General features: G+C 61.9%; 2 protein-coding genes across 10 annotated transcripts in view; one reads left to right on the top strand and one right to left on the bottom strand.

Annotated features, from left to right (window-relative positions):
• PTDSS2 (phosphatidylserine synthase 2) overlaps positions 1-14605 on the top strand; it is a 23770-nt gene extending 9165 nt beyond the window's left edge. Inside the window, exons 3-12 of one of the 4 annotated variants that reach the window (XM_040464248.1) lie at positions 5353-5435; positions 9294-9361; positions 11200-11373; positions 11808-11858; positions 12159-12272; positions 12363-12481; positions 12717-12831; positions 12905-13050; positions 13142-13327; positions 13505-14605. In XM_040464248.1, the coding sequence (XP_040320182.1) occupies positions 5353-5435; positions 9294-9361; positions 11200-11373; positions 11808-11858; positions 12159-12272; positions 12363-12481; positions 12717-12831; positions 12905-13050; positions 13142-13327; positions 13505-13664 (1216 nt within the window). In that variant the 3' untranslated portion in view covers positions 13665-14605. Of the gene's footprint in view, positions 1-5352; positions 5436-9293; positions 9362-11199; positions 11374-11807; positions 11859-12158; positions 12273-12362; positions 12482-12716; positions 12832-12904; positions 13051-13141; positions 13328-13504 lie in introns of those variants that run through there. The other 3 variants (XM_040464250.1, XM_040464252.1, XM_040464251.1) reach the window with 3 other exon arrangements.
• The window catches only part of RNH1 (ribonuclease/angiogenin inhibitor 1), an 11217-nt gene continuing 4123 nt past the window's right edge, over positions 14567-21660 (bottom strand). For 2 of the 6 annotated variants that reach the window (XM_040464254.1, XM_040464255.1), the window contains exons 2-10: positions 19531-19636; positions 18498-18668; positions 17869-18039; positions 17175-17345; positions 16924-17094; positions 16629-16799; positions 16214-16384; positions 14866-15036; positions 14567-14771 (exon numbers count right to left, since the gene is read on the bottom strand). In XM_040464254.1, coding sequence (XP_040320188.1) covers positions 14684-14771; positions 14866-15036; positions 16214-16384; positions 16629-16799; positions 16924-17094; positions 17175-17345; positions 17869-18039; positions 18498-18668; positions 19531-19616 — 1371 coding nt within the window. In that variant the 5' untranslated portion in view covers positions 19617-19636 and the 3' untranslated portion in view covers positions 14567-14683. Of the gene's footprint in view, positions 14772-14865; positions 15037-16213; positions 16385-16628; positions 16800-16923; positions 17095-17174; positions 17346-17868; positions 18040-18497; positions 18669-19530; positions 19685-21587 lie in introns of all 6 variants that reach the window. The other 4 variants (XM_040464257.1, XM_040464256.1, XM_040464258.1 and 1 more) reach the window with 3 other exon arrangements.

Here is a 21660-nt window from a genome sequence, read left to right as displayed (position 1 = left end):
CTGGGCCCAGATGGGCAGAGACCAGAAAGAAAGCGGGACTTGGTCACACTTAAGAGGTGTCCCCCCTTGGCTGTGGGGTCAGGCCAGAAGTGAGCAGTTCCAATGACACCAGGCAAGAGTTGTCACAGGTAGGGCACAACCCCAGCCACAGTGGGCCCACGCAGGGCACCCTCGGAGTGCCCTCCAAGGGCAAGGCCTGGGTTCTGACTCATCGGACACCTGCCAGGGAGCCCCTCCAGCCTAGACCCGGGGGCACGTCCCACCTCTTGGCCCTGTGTCAGCTCCTATCCTGAGGTGCCCCTGCACGCAAGTGGCTGGGACAGTGAGCAGCAGGTGCCTGGGCCCTCGCCCAGCAGCCCCTGTGCATGGTCACTGAAGGAGAGGCCTTGAGGGGTGTGGGGATGTGAGGGCTCCTGGACACTTTGCTGCTCTGAAGTTATGTGTCCTGGGGACACTGGAGGTCTTCGTAGCTCACAGTCTCTCCTTCCTGGGACAGAGAAGAGCCACCTTCCTGGCCCCGTAATTCTGCACGTGGTGCCTGGAACCTACTCCTGGCTCGTCCCTGGAGGCCTTGCTTCAACCCCACTCTCGCGCCACCCGTGGCTCTGCTGCTGCTTCCCAGGATCTCCTGGGTGTGTGGACACATGGGCACACAGCCCGCCCCCAGCTCAGCACCCCTGCCTGGCTGAGGCTGGCACTTCCGGGCAGCCCCCCAGCCCCAGCCCCAGCCCCGCCCCTTGGTAGCACATCAGAGCTTTTGATGCGCTCGGGCTTATGTCTTCTGTAAAGGAAGAGCTTCCAAAAATTATGCTTACTGTTAAAAAAAACCCAATGAGTACGTCGTTAAAAAAGTAGGAAATTAGCTTGTGTTCCGTAAGCTCTCCGTTTCAGCTTGTGTGTATTGTTCTTTTTATGGGTGTAACAAGTCCTGTTACTTTGGGGGAGTAGGTTTGGTTTTTCTCTTGAAGTCAAGTTTATCGACCAGTAATTTAATGCAACATGTGTCTAACCAGCGCACGGCTCAGTGAGTTTCCACAGATGCACAGACCTGTGGAGATATAGCCCTCCGCACGGGCCGTCTGTCCCCGCAGGTTCCTCTTGTCTCCTGTACCGTTTCGTGTACACGGAGTCACCCACCCTGCACACTGTGTCTGGCTTCTTCCGCTGGGCATGATGGTCTCGTGACGTCCGCGTTGCGGTGTCCATCGGTGGGGCAGGATTGCTGGGGGTGTATGCTGTGTGGATGGGCTTCACCCTATCGTCACCATTTACCCGTCGGCGACATTTGGGACGATGGCATGCATGTACACAGTGTGTACACAGAGATACGTAAGTTGTTACATGTAAAACGTGAACGTACTTTGCGTATTAGAACACACAGGAGATACAACGTACTCCGAACACTGAGGAGGAACAAAGCTGGAGGAACGACACCAGCTGACCTCGCTGTGAGGCTGCAGTGACGAGGCCAGTGTGGTGTTGGCAGAGCGTTCGGCTGGGACGGACCGGGGGGTGCAGGTTCATGCCCACGTCAATGCAGTCGCCTCGTCGCTGCACAGGAGCAAAGGCATCAGGGGAGAGCCTTCTCAACAGACGGTCCCGGAACAGCGGAGAGTTCCCTGCGAGAAAGGAGACGGATACGGGCTCTTCACTTCTCACGATAATTAATTGAGAAGGTTTATAGACCAAAGTGTAAAATATGAAGCTGTACAACTTCCTGGAAAGACAGAAAATCTGGCGATCTTGGGTTTTCAAAGATGACACCAGAAGTTTGACAGTCTCTTGTAGAACTAAAGTTATTCTAACCATGGAATCCGGTAATTGGACTCGTAGGTATTTATCGAGATTAAAGTGAAAACTCGTGTCTACGCAAAAACCTGCGCGTGGATGTTGTACCAGCTTTATTCTAATTGTCCAAATGTGGAAGTGGCCAGCGTGCCCTCCAGTAGGTAAACGGGTAAACAGAAACAGGCACATCCAGACGATGAAATGTTATTAAGCAGCAAAATGAAATGAGGTACGAAGCCATTGTCAGATGACAAAAATTGAAGTAAATTTAAAGATCAAGTTGGCTTCGTTCAGTGATTGATGGATGGGCGGTGTCCCATCCAGCAGTAGAAGGGACTCTGCCAGGCTTTTTAAAGACGAAAGGGTGGCGGTGAAGGAAGTCATTAACAGAGACCACATGGTTTGGGGCAGGGTCACCCTCCTGAGGGGGGCAGAAGGGGGCTGCGGGCCAGCTAGTCCCATGTGGGCCGGTTAAAGGTTGCGCTCCTGGGACCGATACTACACTTTGTTTGGGTGGGGATTGAGTTGTGGTTTGCTAACATGGGGCTCAGCCCAAGTGACTTTGTTTTGGGCCTGCTGTCTCCTTTTTAACACTGCAAAGACGTAGGTGAAACTCAGACGCGTCTTACTAAGTGAAAGAAGCTATGTGGAAAGGCCACGCACGCTGCAACCGTGTGGCTCTGGTAAAGGTGCAGTGGTGGTAAGGTCACTGGTTTCTAGGGCAGTGGGGGAGCCAGTGGTAGAGCGCTGGGGAGTGTGGAGAGTGTTTTGAGTGTTCTGTACGATAAGTATGATGGTGGACCTGTGGCTGTGCGTTGGTCAGTGTGCACAGGACTCAACAACACAGAGTAAACCTAATGTTCACAAGTGAAGGAAAGATAATTTCGGACGTCGGGGACCCAGGAAGGGATGCAGACGGTGGCCAGACTCTCGGGGTGTTACAAACGCGTGAAACCCCCTCACTGAAGGGGCGGGAGTCCGTAAGACTCAAGGCAGGGCACCCGCCCGCGAGTGCCGGGCTCTAGTTGACGAAGTTGTTCCCGGCGGGGTCAGGTGACCAGTTCTGAATCTGCGTCCCGCGTCCTGGAGTGGAACAACTGAGCAGGAGGCCGACGGCCGGTGGGAGCCCCGTGCGGTCTCACCGCTGAGTGGGAGGTTCCAGGGGATCGAGGGGAGGATGGGCCCTGGGGTAACTGGTGGTGGTCGGAGACGTAGTAAGAACTCGTGTTTAGCTTAACGTAGGTACAGCTGGTTGCGCAGAGAAACATTTCTCATTTGTTTGTTTGCATGGTTTGTACACACAGCTCTGACTATCGGCCGAGAGGCCCAGAAGTTATAATGCCCCAGTGGCAAGGAGCACATCACCCCCCAGAACGTGGCTCCCAAGACCATCCTCCAGGGAAGGAGCTGGGGCTCCCAGAGAAATGGCTGAACCCAGGCCTGGGGCAGGAGATGCCAGGAAGGTCTGGGAGGGTCATCTAGCGCCGGAAAGAAAGTGCTCAGAAAAAAGCACAACGCCCCACAGATGGGGTTATGTTAAAGCTCTGATACAGGAGACCATCGAAAGGGCTCCCAGTGGTCAAAGTAGGTAAATGGATACAATTTGAGCAAAAAAAAAAAAAAAAAATCTATAAATTATTACCACATCATAATCCAAAGTATAAAATGCATATCCGTGAGTCCGTGCCAATATAAATGATAAAGTAAGTGAGGGAGAAGAGACAAGTAGCCCGTGTAGATAAATTCCAGATAAACATAGGTGCTCCCCAGCCCTTGCGTGCAGGCTGTGTAGAGGGACCCCTCCCCCCCCAAGAGCAGAGCAGGGAGGGCACCTGACAGGTGTGTCCCAGCCAGGGGACGTCAGAGATCATGTCGGTGTGATGTGATCTTACTCCCAAAAACAAGATCGAAATCACAGAAAGTGGCAGATGGCATTCGCTAAGGGTCGTCCTCCAGAGCACCCGACCGGTCTTCAAACTGCAGGCCATCCAAAACAACGCCTGAGGCACTGTCACAGCCCAGCGGGGTTTTGACCCCGAATGTCATGGGGGTCCTGGTGGGGTCCTGGGCCAGGAAAGGGACTTTGGATGAAAAGTGAGAAAGTCTGAAAACAGTGGACTGTGGTTAATGTACCAGTGTGGATTCGTAAATTGTGACAGACGCCCCATCCTCACGTCGGGTGTTAACGCAGACCTGGGTGCAGGGAGTGGGGGGGATACTGTACATCCTTCACCTGACTCACAGATCTTGCCAAGTGACCCTAAACACTGCCTCAAGATGTACAACCGAGGTTGGAATCGAGACTCTGACCTGGTGAGGGCAGGTGGGGCACAGGCGCCCTGAGACTTCACCTCCCTCGTTCTGTTCTGGTGGTGACTTCTCTGGGGGTCACCCGTGGCTCCAAAGCTATCTCTCGGTCGTGCCAGGAGGGGCCTCTCCTGGGGGTGGAGCGTGTCACACTGGGAGCGCTGCCTAGTGGGGGTCTGTGTGCCCCTCCAAGCAGCCCCTTGCAGACTTCCCGCCTCCCCACACCCTGCCCTGAGCAGTGGGCACCTCACGGGCCCTCTGTGTCAGCCCCTGTGATGGGGATGTGGGTCCCGCCCTGCTGAGCGCAGTGGCCAGTGTCCATCGGTCCCTCCACACTTACTGTGGTCCGTAGGCCGGCAGGAGCAGGGAGCCTGTCCTGCTCAGGACAGGACCGCTCTGCACACCCACAGCATCATGCTGCCCGGTGCGATCGGAACACACCCTGGCCACACAGGGGCGGGCAGGAGCGGAGGGGCTGGCAGGCGGTGTCCTGTGGGGCCCGGCCTCACCGGTGCCTGCCCTGGACCCTGGGCGCTCTTAGCGGGGGGGGGGGGGGGCAGGTGCTTCCAGGCCAACGCCTCCGGCCTCCCGTGTGGTGTCACATCGTGCTTGTTGGAGGGCAGCAGCCCAGCTGCAAACAGCAATGTGCGTCCCTGCCATGGGACTGCCGGCAGTGGGGGGGGCAGGCGGCACTGCCCCCCTCAGACCCTGCGCTGGGCGGGCGGTGGCCGTGTGAATGGAGCGTGAGCACCACTGTCTGTGTGTCCTCCTTGTTCCTGTCCCCCCCCCCCCCCCCCCCCCGCAGGCACGTCTCTGTGTGTCTGTGCACTTGTGGTTGCAGCACGTCCGCTTGGTCCTGTTGTGAATTAGCCCTGTGGGGATTGCGTGGGGGGTGCTGCCCTTGCCTTGCGGGAGCAGAGAGCCTTTCGACCCTAGCATCCTTCTGTCTTCGGTGGGCCCTCGGTGCCCTGGGTGGTCACATGTGGGATTTCAGGGGCTCTTTCAATGGGAAGCACACACACTAGTGGGCACCGCTTTGCAACCTAAACGACGCACATCCTCCACCAAGGGTCTCGTCCCGAGGGCGGGTCTGCCTCTGGCGGTTGGCCTGGGCGCCCCCCCCCCCCCGCGAGGCGCGGCCTCCTCCCTCCCTGGGGACAGGGGCTGTCACTGCAGAGGGCATCCTGGGGTCCCTCCTACCCCCAACCTCCCGCCTGGGAGACACACACTGAGGGGCTGTTTGTTCTTTGTTTGCAGAGGTATTGTGGCCAGTATTTTGGTTTTCTTATGTTTTGGAGTCACACAAGCTAAAGACGGGCCATTTTCCAGACCTCATCCAGGTAACTCGCCCTTTCTCTCTCCGTCTGTGCCCATGTGACGGTTCTGTCCCGAGCAGTCGCTCCGTGTCTGTGCTGCCGGGTGTGAGTGTCCTGTCCTCCTCTTCCCAGCCCCTCCCGCCAGCCAGGGCGCACTGTCACAGCTGAGGACGAGGGCTGGCTTTCCTGCAGCCCCTTCTCCCGTCTCTCTGCTCCTCACCTTGTCCCGCAGCTGCCCTTCCCCCACCCCCCACCCCCCACCCCCCACCCCCCACACCCCGTGTGCCTTCCACCCACTGTGTCTCAGGGGGTTGCTTCTGCAGACCTTGGTGCCCCAGGACTGGCCCGCGGGGTCGGCATGGGCTTCAGCTGGTGGCCCTGCCATTGGCCTGCTCACTGGGTGCCATCTGCAATGAGTTCTCCTGTCTATCTAACCACCCCCAACCCCCAAGTTGAGGGAGTTCCAACAACCCCCTTGGCCTCGGAGCTGCAGAGCAATGCTCGAGCTGCCCCCTCGCCCTGCCCCCTGCCCCCCCACCGCTGGTCCTGCCCCTGCCCCTGCCCCCCCACCGCTGGTCCTGCCCCCTGCCCTGCCCCAGCCCCAGTGTGTCTAGGGCTCCAGCCTGGTTGAGGGGCCGCCTCTAAGGGCAAGGCATGGTTGGTTTCCTGAAATGTTACAACTTAGTAACCTTTGTAATCTTAGAACCTTTGTTTCTTTTCTGTCTTAATAGGGTGTGTATTCATTGTAGAATACTTGGAAAGTACAAAAAGTATTTTAAAATAGAAACCAAAGCCACTCACAGGAAGAAGCCGGCTGTTGAGGTTTAGTGTGTTTCTGCACATGCGTACACAGGTAGCATGTAAACATGGGACCCTACTCTGTGTGTGGTTTTATATCAGACTTCCTCACTTCAGGGAAACACAAACACCCCCTTACTCATTTTTTACTTGGCAACTAGATATTTAATGGCTGTTCGTTTGGTGGTCATCTGAACGCACTCCGGTTTGTTTCCCAGTCATACCATCGCCTGTGTCCGATCATTCGTGTAGCACAAAGTCCTGGGAGGAGAAGCAGCAGCTTAAAGGGCGGGACTATTTTAGGCCGTGCTGGAGGTGACCGGACTGCCCTGGGGAAGGGGTCGGTGAGCGCTGTGGCTGTGAGCTAGGGCCCCGGGTACTCCGAGCGGTGCGGGGGCACCTGCGCTGGCTGGTCTCACCGGCCACTCTGCCCCCCTCGATGCCTGGTTGGGACGCTGACACTGGGTGACACCGCCTGGTGCCTGCCGGGAGGGGCAGTGGTGAATGCGCGCAGCTGCACGGCCTGGCCCTGCGGCTCCCCACCTGCTCAGTCTTCTGGGCCTCAGAAGGGTCTGAACTAGACAGAGTGAGAGAACACTTTAAAAGCCACCAAAAGTCCCGACAAAAGTCCGGGTGCCTGTTGGATCGGCCGGGAAGAGTTCTGGAGAGTCAGCGGACGGAGGGGGGGCGGAGCAGGTCGCTTGTGGGCGCTGGGCCCAGCCTGGGATCGGACAGCGGTGGGCAGCTGCTTGGCCTCGGGGCTCCTGGGAGGCCCTGCATCCCGTTCAATCTGGGGTGCCGGTCACCCGCTCCCATCTTGCGTGCTGGGCTCTGCTGCGCCTGCCTTTCGGTTTGGTCGCTTGGTGTGAGCGGCTTCCCTGCCGGTCTGTGATTTACCGAATGCGGGGGCCTGCTCTGGGGCACCTTCTCCCTGGTGGCGGGCAGGACGCCTCAAACTTGTCAAGTCAGAGCACATGGGAAGTGGTCCCCTCAGTCCTGGGCAGCACGCCATGGGGCCGGTGGGGAGGGTTTTCTGGCCCAGAAACAAGGTGCTTTGTTGGGAAACTTGAATTGGCTACAGTTCCAGTTGAAAGTGGCCTGTGAAAAAGGCACCCTTCTCTTCACGATTTCTGTTTTCATGCGCGGCTCCCTCTGGAAGCTGGAGTAAACAGAATATTGTGAGGGCTGCGGGGGCCGCTGGATTTGATGCGCAGGAAGAAAGTGGGTGGGCAGGTGGGGCGGGTGCTCGGGGAAACCAGGGGCGCACCCACTGCGTGTTTGGGGGCGGGGCGGGCCCTGGGGGTTCTACAGGTGGAGGGGGATGGGCAGTGGGGCATGGCCAGCTGGAGGCCGTCTGATGGGGGAGGGGGGCAGCGGTCGGGGAGGGGAGCAGACGAGCTCAGTGTCACAGGGTCTGTGAGGAAGGTGCCCTCGCGTGGCTGTGGGGCGAGCGCTCCGGGGAAGCACCCTGAGTCGCTTTACCGCAGGCCCTTTTAGATCCTGCTGCAGCCTTGACCAGAGAACTTTCCAGGCTTTTCCCAGACTCCACAGCAGCAAGGCTAGTTTGTCACGTCCACTGTTTACCCCACGCCCAGAGGCACTTGAGCAAAGCGTCCTTCGTGCTTTGTGCTTCCTGCCTGCGTGAGCTGCAAGCGGAGGTTTCACAAGCCCGAGGGTGCTGGCTGGGCCCCGGAGCCCCACACAAGCGCCTCCTTACCAGCTGCCCTCCCTCCCCCTGCCGGCGGCTGGGATCCCCAAGGCCAGCGGGGCCAGGGTCTCTTCCACATTTGTAAGCACCACCGTTTTTATTCAGGGAAAATCGTTTTTAAAACTAAGCTGGTGGTGTTTCTTTAAGCAGACACAAGCAACGGGAAAGTGGATAGTTTAGGCTGGTATTAAACAGGATTGTCAGGATTGTTGGAAGGTGAGAGTTGTCATTTGTGGTTTTTAAAAAAATTTTTTTTTTAACGTTTATTTATTTTTGAGACAGAGACAGAGCATGAACAGGGGAGGGGCGGAGAGAGAGGGAGACACAGAATCGGAAGCAGGCTCCAGGCTCTGAGCTGTCAGCACAGAGCCCAACGCGGGGCTCGAACTCACGGACGGTGAGATATGACCTGAGCGGAAGTCGGACGCTGAACCGACCAAGCCACCCAGGCGCCCCATTTGTGGTTTTTTTAATTTATTTTGAGAGGGTGTGCACGTGAGTGGGGGGCGGGGCAGAGGGAGAGAGAATCCCAAGCCGACTCGACTCCAGGCTGCCGGCGCAGAGCCCCCTGTGGGGCGTGGTCTCATGAACCCTGAGGTCGCGACCTGAGCCGAAGCCAAGAGCCACGTGCTCCCCCATCACTTGTCTCAGACGACGGTTTTAGATGCTTCCTCTGCTGCCCTTTCCTTCCCTGGTAAAAGTCTGAGCCTCCCCTTTCAAGGGATGAAAACCAGGTGGCCGATAAAAGGAATTTGGGGGACAAGTGGTTTTTTTCTCTGCTTTATTGAGATTTCACTGGCCCAGAACGACGTGTGGGTTTACGGTAGACCAGATGATTGACAGCCCCCCGTCACCCCCGCAGAATTAGTTTCTTTTTTGTGGTGAGAACACTGAAGATCTCCCTCAGCAGCTGTGAAGTGTGTATTCCGGGGACCCGCGGTGCGGGTGGAGATGGGAGTCTCCTGAAAGCTCGACACAAGCAGGGTCGGTCTAGCCTCCGGCTTGGCACTGGAGACCGTTGTCAGTGCGACTCCCCGCGTTAGCGCTGACGGAAGACGAAGTCTCCTACGCATTCATGGTGAAGACAGCATGCTGGGATTCATAGGTTTTCTTAACTTGCCAAAAGGCGTCCGGCAGAAACCCACTGCAGGTTTCCTCAGCGGTAAAGGTCAGAGGTCTCACTGGTACACACGCGCAAGGGCGCTGGCTGCCCCCGCTTCTGGCCCCCGAGGAGGGGGGAGCGGGGAAGCTGGGAGCACTGGCCGGAGGCATGGGCACAGCCCAAGCTCGCTTCGGAGTGAGGCCTCGCGCAGGCGTGCTGCCGGCCAGTGGCGGGGCTGGCGCCCCTGACGCTTGTGTTCTGTGTCTCTCTGTAGCTTACTGGAGGTTCTGGCTCTGCGTCAGTGTGGTCTATGAGCTGTTCCTCATCTTCATACTCTTCCAGGTGAGCGGGTTTTCTTGGATAATCTGGGAATGTGGGCGGTGCCGCGGCCCCGGTAAGCGAAAGGTGTCCGAGAAGGCTTTGCCCACCAGCCCCTCGGGAGCTTTGGCAGGCAGCGAGGCTGTGAGGGGGGCCCTCCAGAAGGGTCCGCTTTGGGAAGGCTGCGGGCACCGCGTCTCAGCAGGGTCTCTGCCCTGAGCCGCGTGTGGGCCCTGCCCAGACGGCCCCCGCTGGCGAGCGGGGACAGGGCCCAGTGGGACGGTCTGCTCGGGTGGGACGCCTGCCTGTCCCCCGAGCAGCAGGGTCCCACCCCTGGGGAGGGCGGCACCCCCACTAGCTGGTCCTGGGGTTTAGTCCTCGGGGCTTCTCCCTCCGAGTGCACCTTGTGCAGCAGGATGGTCCGGAGGGAGGCCCGAACGTTCTCCGTAGTAAACCGTGGCTCCCCACTTGCTGGCACTGGTGTCTCTTTACTAAAGCTTTTCCTTCTGCTCAACCCCACGTGCACCTAGACGGTGACCTTCAGTTTACAAAGTAGTTTCTTATTCACGAGCTCACAGCTCCCGTCAGTTCTGTCTCTCGTGGTTTATCGCCACGTGGTGAGATCCACTCTTAGCGCGGTGTATGGTTCTGAGTACTGACACCTGTATGTGTAAACCCAGGTCTAGGACACAACAGTGGCTCGTGTCCCCCAGAGCGCCGACCTGCTCTCCCTCCACCACCAAGTCCTGCCCTGTGAGAACCCCCTGGGGGCGCGCTCGCTTGTGCCTCCTGGGCCCTTGGAGGGCGTCGGGGTCATTGGGGTCGTGGGGGTCGTGGGCCATCTCCTGCTGGCGGCCTTGACCTCGAGTGGGAGCCGTTTCCTGAGTGGGGCTGCTGGTGACAGGCCCGTGTGCACCCAAGCACGTGTTAGGTCTGCTTGCACTGCTTCCCGGCACGACTGGCCAGTGGCTCCCTCCAGGAGAGAGCTCCTGCCACCAGACCCTGGGCGGCACCCGCGCTTGTCGGAACCCTTACCGTGGCCGCCTCTCCTGGCCTTGTTTGCGTTTCTGGGTCAGCCAAGTGTCCCGTGGTGCGGTGCTCGCACCGCGGGGCCGTCCTGCTCGGGGTCTGCAGCCTGCACCTGGCACAGCTGTGCCCGAGCGTCTGGGTTCGTGCTCTCTGGATACAGCAGTGCCCAGCCTCCGATCCTGTGGCTGATGTCACGGTCTGAGGGTCACTTCCACAGACCCCAAGCTGGGGACAGGTCGAGTTGCAGGACAAGGCAGTGCGTCTGTCTGGCACAGATGTGATGCGGGTCTGAGGCCAGAAGACATCTGTCACCCGACCTCATCCTCTGCCCTGTTTCGTCCCTTGGCTGGTACTTGGGGCAGGAGTGAGGGGATGGTGTCCTGACCGCAGGCCTCCCGGGGCCACTCCCTGTGGGCCAGTGGCCAGAGGGGGCCTGAGGGAGGGGTGAGGCTGTGTCTGCCGCAGGCAGCCTTCCGTCTGTCGACCCCAATCCCAGAAGTCTCCTTAGCACTAAGGCCAGAAAGGGCGGTTTGCTGCTGTTGGTATCCGTGTCTGGGAAGGCTGACCTGATGTCGTGTTTCTTCTGGGAGGGCCTGTGGAGAGGGGCAGTAGCAAGACCCGTGACCTGTGACCCCACCTGTGTCCCCACCCACACAGCCTCCACGTGGGGAACGTGGCGCATCTCCTTGGACTCGGGGCCTCCCCACCCCCACCACGTCTGCCCGTCCCTGCACTGCAGGGTGTTTGTCCCCACTCGGCAGAGGCGTCATCCACACACCCCAGGCCACACGCACGCTTTCGGGACTTTAGCCGAGCTCTCCCGTCGCCACCAGCAGCATGTGGCCTCACTGACCAGGGCGCTGGCCTTGCAGACTGTCCAGGACGGCCGCCAGTTTCTGAAGTATGTGGACCCCAAGCTGGGAGTCCCACTGCCGGAGAGGGACTACGGGGGAAACTGCCTCATCTACGACGCAGACAACGAGAGTGACCCCTTCCACAACGTCTGGGTACAGGCGGGCCCTAGGAGCTCCGTGCTCGGGGTGGGGCCAGGAGTCACGTGTTTAATCAGCTCCCCAGGTGCTGACCTGTCCTGCATGTTTCTGGAACCCCGGTCGTTCTGCAGATCAGACAGGGTGGGGTTGGCGTTGGCCTTGCCAGGCGCTGACCTCCCTCCTGCCTGACCCAGGGCTCCCTTCAGCTTAGCCCACTTGGCGAAGGGTCCGTGCAGCCCCCTTGTGGGGCAGGTCCCTGCGTCTCAGCCTGGAGACCTGCTCTCCTCTGTGGTCAGGGCGTGCTGTCCGCCTGTGTGCGGGATCCCAGCTTTGTCCCTGGGATCCAGTCAGCACAGCTCAGAGAGGCAGGAACCGGGCCCAGGTGCCCATGGAGAAGGAGGGACCAGCGGCTGTGGGCCGTGCACGAGGCCAGTGTCCTGTCCCCACAGGACAAGCTGGACGGCTTTGTGCCTGCGCACTTTCTTGGCTGGTACCTGAAGGTAAGGTGACCTCGTCGTCAGAAGGACACCCTGGTTTTCAGGTCTGCCTTGTGCTCTGAAGCCACTTCCCAGCCACAGGCTGACGTTCAGAGTGGTTGACTGTGGTGGGCGAGGGTCTGGGGGCCATGGCTCAGGCCAGGCAGCTGTCCAGAGAGTTGGCACAACTGCTTGGGCACCCTGGGTCCTGCCCCGACCCGCACTTGTCCTTGGTGTCGTGGCCTCCAACCAGTGCCTCGCCCCGCTCCTGAGGGGGTCAGGGGTGTCGCCCTGGAGCGGCTGACGCTCTGCCGCGGCCTGCAGACCCTGATGATTCGTGACTGGTGGATGTGCACGATCGTGAGTGTGATGTTCGAGTTCCTCGAGTACAGCCTAGAGCACCAGCTGCCCAACTTCAGCGAGTGCTGGTGGGATCACGTAAGTGCCAGCAGCTGCCCTGGGGGGGTCGAGGGCAGGATGGGACTGGGGACCACAGGAGCCCACCACCTCCCTGGCTCCCGCCCCCAGTGGATCATGGATGTGCTCGTTTGCAATGGGCTGGGCATCTACTGCGGCATGAAGACTCTTGAGTGGCTGTCTCTGAAGACGTACAAGTGGCAGGGCCTCTGGAACATTCCGACCTACAAGTACGGCTCTCTAGCTGCCCTGGTCCGTGGGGGGAGGGATGTCAGCCCGACCCCAGCCTGTCTAATCAGGTCCTCCTCATCCCCTGCCAGCATTTTTCAGAGGCTCTCCAGGAGCTGCCCCCATTAGGTGACCCGGGAGGGCAGGGGAGTGGGGTCTCCCACCCATCACGGGCCCCCGGCATGGCTGCCAGGTGGAGCAGAGGGGCCCCGGGCTGACGGGCACCTGTGCTCCCAGGGGCAAGATGAAGAGAATCGCCTTCCAGTTCACGCCCTACAGCTGGGTCCGCTTCGAGTGGAAGCCCGCCTCCAGCCTGCGCCGCTGGCTGGCCGTGTGCGGCATCATCCTGGTGGTAAGGCTGGCCAGTCTCGTGTGCGCGCCTGCTGGGCAGCCCGGCTCGCCACCCACCCTCCTCTGTCCCCCAGTTTCTGTTGGCAGAGCTGAACACATTCTACCTGAAGTTCGTGCTGTGGATGCCCCCCGAGCACTACCTGGTCCTCCTGCGGCTGATCTTCTTTGTGAACGTGGGCGGCGTGGCCATGCGGGAGATCTACGACTTCATGGATGACCCGTGAGACCCGGGGGGCGGGCCCGGACACACTTGGCGTCGCTGCCCCTGGGGCACAGCCACAGTGCCCTCAGCCGACTGCCTTCCCCCGCAGGAAGCTCCACAAGAAGCTGGGCCAGCAGGCCTGGCTGGTGGCGGCCATCACAGTCACAGAGCTGCTCATCGTGGTGAAGTACGACCCACATACGCTCACGCTGTCGCTGCCCTTCTACATCTCCCAGTGCTGGACGCTCGGCTCTGTGCTCGTGCTCACCTGGACCATCTGGCGCTTCTTCTTGCGGTGAGTGCCGTGCTCCCGGTGGCCTCGACACCAGCTCGGGGGCTGTGTTCGGCTGGTGTCTGGGTCCCGCGGCCCCTGCCTGGAGCTGGGTGGGGGCGTCCCTGTGAGGGGCGGTTTCGCCCTGTGAGGGGACTGCCAGGGGCCGGCCGGTGGTGACTTGGCCCCCACTGTCCCCAGGGACATCACCCTGAGGTACAAGGAGACTCGACGGCAGAAGCAGCAGAGCCGGGGTGACCAGGGCAGAGCCGGGGGCGACATGGATGGACACCTGCCTGGGCCGGAAGACCCCCCAGGGCCTGTGGAGCCTGAGAGGGAGGGGGTGCCAGCCCCAAACTGATGCACCTCACAACTGCCCAGAGCCCAGGCCTGCTGGAACCTTCTGACAGGCCTCAGCCCTTGTGGTTTTATTTTCCCTTCCTCCCATGCGCATAGCTGGGCTCTGTGGGGTGCAGGTGCCCCTGACCCAGAGAGGGTGGGTGGGTGTGTGTGTGTGTGTGTGTGTGTGTGTGTGTGCGCGCGTCCGCGCACATGTGCTCCTGGGGCTCCTCTCAGCCTGACCGTTGTGGCTGGGCTTGCTCCAGGCAGCTGGTCCCCTCCCCTTTCTGCACAGTCAGCCCGCCGGCCTCTGGGCCACAGCGAGCCCTCAGCACCCAGACGGACGGCTCAGGCCCAGCAGAGGCATCACGGTGCCTTCCTCTGCTCCCTGGGCCCCCAGCCACTCTGAAGCCCTGACTGCACCTCACTGGACCCCCATTAGCCCCTCGACAGCACATGTGAAGGACGACCATCCAGTGATACCCTGAGACAGCTGAGAAGGGGCAGGTCTAAGGAGGCAGCCCTGAGCCACTTCCTGGGGAGGCTTCATCTGACCCAGCAAACCTGGGGGTGTGAACGGGGCCGGAGGTCACCGGATTGGCTCCTTGAGGAACGTGGAGTCAGAAACTCAAAGGCTCTGGGCCTGAGGTTGGGAGGAGGGGCAGAGGGTCTTCAAGAGCTAACAGAACAAGTAAAACAGGTCCTTACCAGCTCCCGGCCCTGTGGGCCCTGTGCATCATGGGCCCAGTGCTGGTGCTGCCCAGAGGGCGGGGGGGACAGGGGCAGGTGTGCAGATGGGCTGCCCCGGAGCTGCTGCCGGTGGGGGTGATGGGCCGCGGCACGAACCCAGCGGGGGAGCCCTAACAGCTGCGACACTGACACCGTGCCTGGTGGAGACCCCACAAGAAGGACAAGCACTCCTCCTGCCAAAAAAAGTGCTTTAATAAAAGTGTCTGAAACTTTCCCACAGAAGTCCATCGATTTGAACCCTTCTCTTCATTCTCAGCCAGGAGGTCCGGAGGGGGAGGGGCAGGAGGCCTCTCAGGAGATAATCCGCAGGCCTGGCTTGCGTTCTCCCAGGGCCTGAAGGAGGTCCTCAGTCTGCTGCGTCCAGTAGATGTCGTACAGGCTGCGTGCGCAGGGAGGAGGCTGGGTCATGGCCTCGCGGGCCATCCCCCAGCTCCCGCCCCCCCTCCAGCTCCCCCCCACCACGCCCCACTCACACCAGCTGTTCCAGCGCACAGTCAGGCCGCTCCAGGCTCTCCATCAGCCGAAGGATGCCCCGGTCGTCCATGCAGTTGTTGCTGAGGTCCAGCTCCCGCAGGCTGCGGTTGACCACCAGGAGCGAGGCCAGGCTGTTGCAGCCGCTGTTGGCCACGTCGCATTCCCCCAGCCTGGGCAGACGGCAGGGCACAGGTCAGGACGAGAGGATCCGCCACAGAACAGGGTGCTGGCGGGGCTGTCCACGCACCGCGATGTTCATGGAGCCCTGAGGCACGTGTGCGTGCACACCGCACGCCGAGACCTCGGGGTCGTAGCCGTTCCCCAAACCTCGAACTCGGGAGCACGTCTGTCTCTGACCCAGTGGCCGGCCCCAGGCAGACACCCCGACCGGAGAGGGAAGGAAGGTGCACACAGCTGCCCTCCAGGCCGAGTGGTCAGACGGACCTGAGGCTGGCACACCCTGGCCACAGCCTCCCCGGGGCCAACTCGGGTCACCAGAGGGCCTCCTACAGCCGCTTGCTTGCTCACCGCCAGGTGCTAGAGCCTGGCTGGGCTGCCAAGGAGGCACCCAGAGGCCAAAGGTGGGAGGGAGGAGGGTGGCCGGAGGCACAAAGTACACAGAGGCTTCCAGCCTCCAGAGCAAGGACACCTAGGTGGGGGATGGAGCTGAGGCCCCAGAAGCTCCAGGCCCCCTGCCTGGTTTGACAGCTGAGGTAGACCTGAGTCTACGTGGACCCAAGCCACGCCCCCTGCCCCGCCTGCCCCCAGAGCACCCCAAGGAGCTGGCAGCAGACCAGGCCCTCTGGATAGAAAAGCAGGGGACCCTGTCGGGCTCAGCCTGCAGGGCCAGCTGTCCAGGGCTGCTTCAGCCACATCCTTCACCTGTGTCCCGCCCAGCATGGCCAGGCATCCCCAGAAGCCACAGTGAGAAGCAGAGATCCAGAGGCCGCCAACAAAGCCAAAACCTGCGACAGCAGAAGCAAACGGCTGACGGGCCAAGAGAGAACAGAAACAAGAACGGGGTGTCGGGCTACAGGGCGGTCGGTGAGACCCAGCAGTGGGTTCCTGAGAGCTCCAGGAAGCAAGAAACAAGATTGGGAAAATCCTCAAAGGCCCGACACTGGAGCACAAACAGGCGTCCAGCACAACAAAGGAACCAGGACCCCGGAACACAGCCGTGCAGGGCAGCGCACAAAGCAGGTGCTGCCAGGCCTTCGGGAGCCCGCGGGTTCCGGGAGTTGCCAGACGTGGCCGTCAGGAGTAGGGAGGGGCCCCAGGGGGACGCGCGGGACCCCGGACTTGGACCCATCAGACTGAGACGTGCCCGGCACGCCCGTGCTCGCTCACCAGAGCACCCGCAGCGTGGCGCTAGGCTGGCTCAGGCCCTGGCAGAGCTCCTGGACACCGGAGTCGCCCAGCTTGTTGTCACTCATCTGCAGCTCCACGAGGTGCTTGTTGTGGGTCAGCATCGCGCTGACGTGGGGGCAGCACGCGGCCGTGAGGCCACAGGACTTCACCCTGGGAGAGAAAGAGCACTAGGGCCTGGCCACGCCCACACCTCCGGGGTGCTGAGGCCCCGGAGGCCCCGCCCTCTAAGGACACGCGGCACCCCCTCCCGCGCGGCACCCCTGCCCGCGGGCGCAGAGGCTGACCTGGGGCCTGGGCCCCGGGGCACCAGCACCACTGTCCTCCCCGAGGTGTCCCCAGGCGCCACGCTCCTCACAGGCCCACCGTCCCCCGGCTGCCCTCGGGCTGCGCTCACCACAGGGACTGCAGCTGGCATCCAGGCCCCAGCAGGCTCTCACACAGCAGCCGGGCACCCTCGTCCCCCAGCGCATTGCCTGCCAGGCTCAGCTCCTTCAGGCTCTCCTTGGCCCTGAGCACTTGGCACAGGTCTCTGCAGCCCGTGGTGGTGATGTCACAGTCCCAGAGCCTGCAGAGCCGGGGACGCATCACTGCAGGGCCCCCAGGGGACACACAGCCAATCTTCTCAGATACTCCCCACCCGCCCGCTGGGGCCACGGCTCTCCGAGGAAGCAGGGCGGGCGCAAACTCACCACAGGACCCTGAGCCGGGAGCTGGGGTGCAGCAGCGCGGGGCACAGTGTGGCGATGCCCTGGTCACCCAGCTTGTTGTCACCCAGGTCCAGCTCCTGCAGCGAGGCCTTGGAGGCCACGACACCGCACAGGTCCTTACAGCTGGCCGGCGTGAGGCCGCAGTTCTCCAGTCTGGGGGCACAGGGGGGCCGGCAGAGCTGGGAAGCCCCCGTGGTCCCGTCCCCCCGCCCCCGCCAGACCCCCACACTTACTTGAGCGTCTCCAGCTGGCAGGCAGAGTCCACCAGGCCCCGACACAGCGCCTGCACGCCAGCCTCGCCGATGTCGTTGTTGCTTACCACAAGCTCCTTGACGTGCCTCCAGGCCCTGAGCACTGCGGCCAGGGGCTCACAGCTGGCGGCCGTCAGGTTGCAGTACTCCAGCCTGGGGACAGGTGGGTGTCGGGAACCCTGGCCAAGGGAGCTCGGTCCGGGTCTCCTCTCCCACCCCGGGCTGCAGGGCGCATGAGACCAGAGGGCTGCTGGGCAGGGACAGCAGTGGCTAAGGGGCCATCTCCTTGCACGGTGGGCGCTCAGGGCCTCTGGGAAGCCGGCCGCCAACCACGAGCCCCACCCTGAGCTTGGGGGTCACCGGACCCGGGAGAAAGATGCCAGTCTCCCGATCTGGGTCTGCCTGCCTTCCTCCATCGCTGAGCCCATCAGCACACTTCTGGTGGCCAGGCCGCCCCACACGTGATGTGGGGCTACAGGCCACCTTTCGGCTTTTGGACTACAGCCCCAGCATCACACAGAAGGACCATCGGCAGGTCCCCCAGAGCTCCCTCTTCAAAGCTCCCTGCAGCCAACACGCTGAGGCAAGGGCTTGCCCAGGGCCGTCCTCAGCCAAAACCACAGTGACCCGGAAGTGTAGGGCTGGGGGCGGCCTGGGTGGTGGGCCCCACACTCACTGAAGCTTCTCCAAGTGGCACTGGGGGTCCAGGAGTCCTTTGCAGAGCAGCTGCAGGCCCGCGTCCCCCAGCGGGTTGTCGCTGAGCTGCAGCTCTCGCAGGGTAGGCAGGGAGCGCAGCGCGTCGGGCAGGACCTCGCAGCCGGTGTTCGTCAGGCAGCAGTTCCGGAGGCTGGAGCACACCCAGCCAGCCATCAGCAGGGTCCCCGCCAGCCAGGCCATGGCCCCCAGGGAAAGTGCCCCTCTGTCCTCAGGAGCCGGGGTGAAGCAGACACAGCACCAGCACCTCCCCCTCCCCACCCCGACCCCCTCGCCTGGGGGAGCCCTGGGCCTGGCCTTGCAAGAGGGCCGCCGTCTCCTCTGGGGTCTCCAGGCAAAGGAATAGAGGGCAGGAGGGGATGCACCTCGGGGCCTAGAGGACACTGGGTCGCGAGCCCAGGAACAGGAGGCAGGGCTGTGGCGTGAGCAGACCCCACAGGGGGACAGGGGCCCGAGACAAGGCGGGGGAAGCCCCCACGCTCCCGGACCTGCTGCTGTCTCCTGCCCCCCTTCCCCAGGCTGTCCCGGTAGGTCCACACCTGAGCTCGGGGTGGGGCAAGCGCCTGGGCCGTGTGGATCACACAGGCTCACCTGAGCTTCTGGATCCTGCAGCTGGGGCTCTGCAGGCCCTGGAGCACCAGCCGCACCCCGGCATCGTGCAGCTCATTCGTGCAAAGGCTCAGCTCGGTCAGCGAGGGGTTGGCCTGGAGGGCAGAGCAGATGTCCTTGCACCGCACCTCCGTGAGGCCACAGTCGTCCAACCTGTGGACGGGAGCGTACAGGTCACCTCACGAAGCTTCCGCCGAAGACACCAGCACGTACACAGGTGACGTCTGGGCCCCCACACCCTCCACGCCGCACTGCGGGGGCACGGTCGGCACGCGAGAGCTCTCGTCTGCCTCCCGGGAAACACCAGACCGGCACCAGGCGGCAGCTCTGAGAAGTGCCACGGAAAGGGCACAGCACCTCGGAGGGGCCAGCCAACCGGAGGGGCTCGCCAGGATGGGCACGAACGGCAGGGGCCACCCCGACCAGTGAGAACTGAACGCTGGTGGGAGGAAAACCAGCTGTCGCTCGCAGGAGAATGACAGCTGATAAATGGGAACGGAACGAGGGGATTAAAAATCCCCATTAGACAAAGGCCCAGTAATAACTGTTCTGGCAAGATCCACCGACGGATGACAAAACCAGGAGGTGAAAGTCTGAGCAGAAGCAGGATGTCAGCAGTCTCTGCGTATCTCACCCAAGATATTTACCAATTACAAAGAGGAAACAGGAACTCTGTAGTGGGGACGGCCGGCAGACGCCGCCCTCACAGGGGGTCACGGTGACCAGAGGTGACCGTTGGGTGCCACGGCAGTCGGTAGGATACAACATACCCCGCAGACACAACAGCATTTCTGCATATTCTCATGAAAAACTTGTGACTCGGCCCTGGCGGGAAGTCAGAAAGACTTCCCAGAGCCTGAGCAGGCTCAAGAGTCGGGTGGCCGAGAACGAGGAGGGACCATGTAAAATGTGCACTGTGCATCAGAAGCCCCGCCCACTGTGGTGGGGGGGGGGGAAGGCAGCAGAGCGGCCGGCCGGGGGTGGGGGCCCGCCCGCCGCCTCCGTGTGCACCTACCTGACCACCTGGTACTGCTGGATCAGAGGCAGGAGCTCCGTCCACCGGGCGTCACTCAGCTGCTGACACTGAATGTCGAGATTCATGGTTCGAGGTGAAGTGTCTTCTAGACAGAAGGTGGACGGAGAACACTGTAGCCAGACTCCCTCAACGCCTGATGGGCCAGGGACCCCGCAGAGGGAAAAAAAGCCCTAATAGGACCCCCAAGTGGGGGCTGATGGTTCAGAAGCCACGGCCCCTCCCTTGGCCAGTGAGCACCAGCTTTGTTTCCTTTCTTCAGCACCCTTATACACCACAGCCTCCAGGAGCAAGATCGGGGGTGGGCGGGGGGAGGCTGCACCTGCTGGGCTCCCCTGACAAAGGCCACCGCAGAGCTCGGGGACAATGCTGTGGGGCCTCACCTCTCAGCCTCCTACGCTCAGCCTTTATGGGCCCCTCCTGCCCAGCCGGGCCAGGACCTGTGCTGGCCACCGGCCGCCCCTGCTTCTCACTTGCCTGTCTGTGCAGTGCCATGGACACTCTGCCTGCCAGCCCAGCCAGCTTCTCCCCTCTCGGAACCAGAGGGCTGCACTGGCTGGGCAGGCAGTGCCACAGCCCCACCTGGCCAGAGAACCCCCCACCCTGGCATTCCAGGACCCTGGGCCTGAGCTGCCTGTGCTCACCTAACAGTTCTCCGAGGGGTATCAGCCCCAGATGCCCCGGAAAGGGCTGAGTAGGTGGGGGGTGGGACCCCAGGCCCACTGGCCCGCACTCTGGGTGGTGCACTCGTGGGTGGTCACTCTGGTGCCCATGTCCACAGTCCCTTTCTGGGGGCTGAAGACTCCAAACAGGCCGGGGCACATCCTCAGCCCCACCCTGGGTCAACCCAGGGCCACGGAGAAATCAGGCCATCAGGCAGAACTTTGGCAAAGCAGTCTGGCATGGGAGCAGCTCACCAGGGACAGCACAGAGCCTGAGTAAACGATTAACTGCCTGCTGATGCCGGAGCTTTAGGGGAGCACTGACTGTGGCAGGGGGGCCACTGGCAGGCGAGAGCAAGGGCATCCTGCTGGGGTGGAGGCAGGGAAGGGAGCTGGGTTTCACTCAAATGCAACAGAAAGCCCAGGAAGGACCCACACCTGGAAACAATGAATTCCTGCTGCCTTCCAGAAAGGTCAGGACAAACAGGATGACTCAACCCCATGTGAGGCTCCTGGTGCCACGACACCCCAACTTCCTGCAAAAACTGCCTCATTCGTGTCCCTGGCCGAAGGCAGGAGTCCCCCCTCCCAACCGCGGCAGGTTCAGGGCCAAAGTCCCTGGGAGGCGCGGACCAGGTAAAGGCTCCCGCCAACCAGCAGGCAAGGTTTACGTGTGTACGTCCTGGCGGATGAGCCCGCGGAGGAAGCTGGCTCCCACAACCGTCCAAAGGAGGAACCCAGAGCTCGCCCAGCCCGCTGCCCAGGCCGCGTGAGCAAACCGGCTCCGCCCCCGCGGGTCCCAGGGTGTGGTCAGTAAACCCTGAATCCAGAATCCTTAGTCATCACGGGAGAAAGGGAGTGGGAGGCGGGGCTTCAGAGGGACCCTCTCTCCGATTCCTGTCTGACATCCAGGGCCTGGGCTCTCCCGAGGTGATCTGCAGTGCAGAACAAGGAAACCCAAAGCGAGCAGCTGAGTTCCCCCCCCCCCCCCACCCTCACAACACCCTCCCAGGGCTTGACCAGACCCTGGGAGAACCCCTTGGTTGGGCTGTGGCGCTAGGAGGGCACTTCTTAACCTCTGTGGGCCACGGATCCCTTTGAGAACCCCAGGAAAACCTGTAATGCCCGCAAAGACGCCGTATCTCCCTGCTTCGCCCGGAATCAGGACCCCCACCAGCTCGGCTGCTCCCTAGCGTCCCAAGAGGACACTTAGTGCTTTCGCGTGTGACAAATGGCCGCTGCGCAGGGCCGTGCCCGGAGGACAGGAGCCGGAGGGTTGCGTCCCCGGCCTGAGCCCACCCGAACCGGACCGGAAGGCTGGAGCGCGTCCCAGGCCCACTGAGCCCCAAGCCCGGCGGCCCCGCACCGCGCGGTTACCTGCGCGAGGCGCGGGGGGCGCCCAGGGGTGCGCCGGGGTCCGCACCAGGCCTCCCAGAGCCGCGGCCGCCGC

This window comes from Herpailurus yagouaroundi, unplaced genomic scaffold, assembly GCF_014898765.1.
Source record: "Herpailurus yagouaroundi ecotype Mexico unplaced genomic scaffold, PumYag 438, whole genome shotgun sequence".
In the NCBI taxonomy this organism is placed as follows: Eukaryota; Metazoa; Chordata; class Mammalia; order Carnivora; family Felidae; genus Herpailurus; species Herpailurus yagouaroundi.
This window is presented reverse-complemented; position numbering and strand designations above follow the sequence as displayed.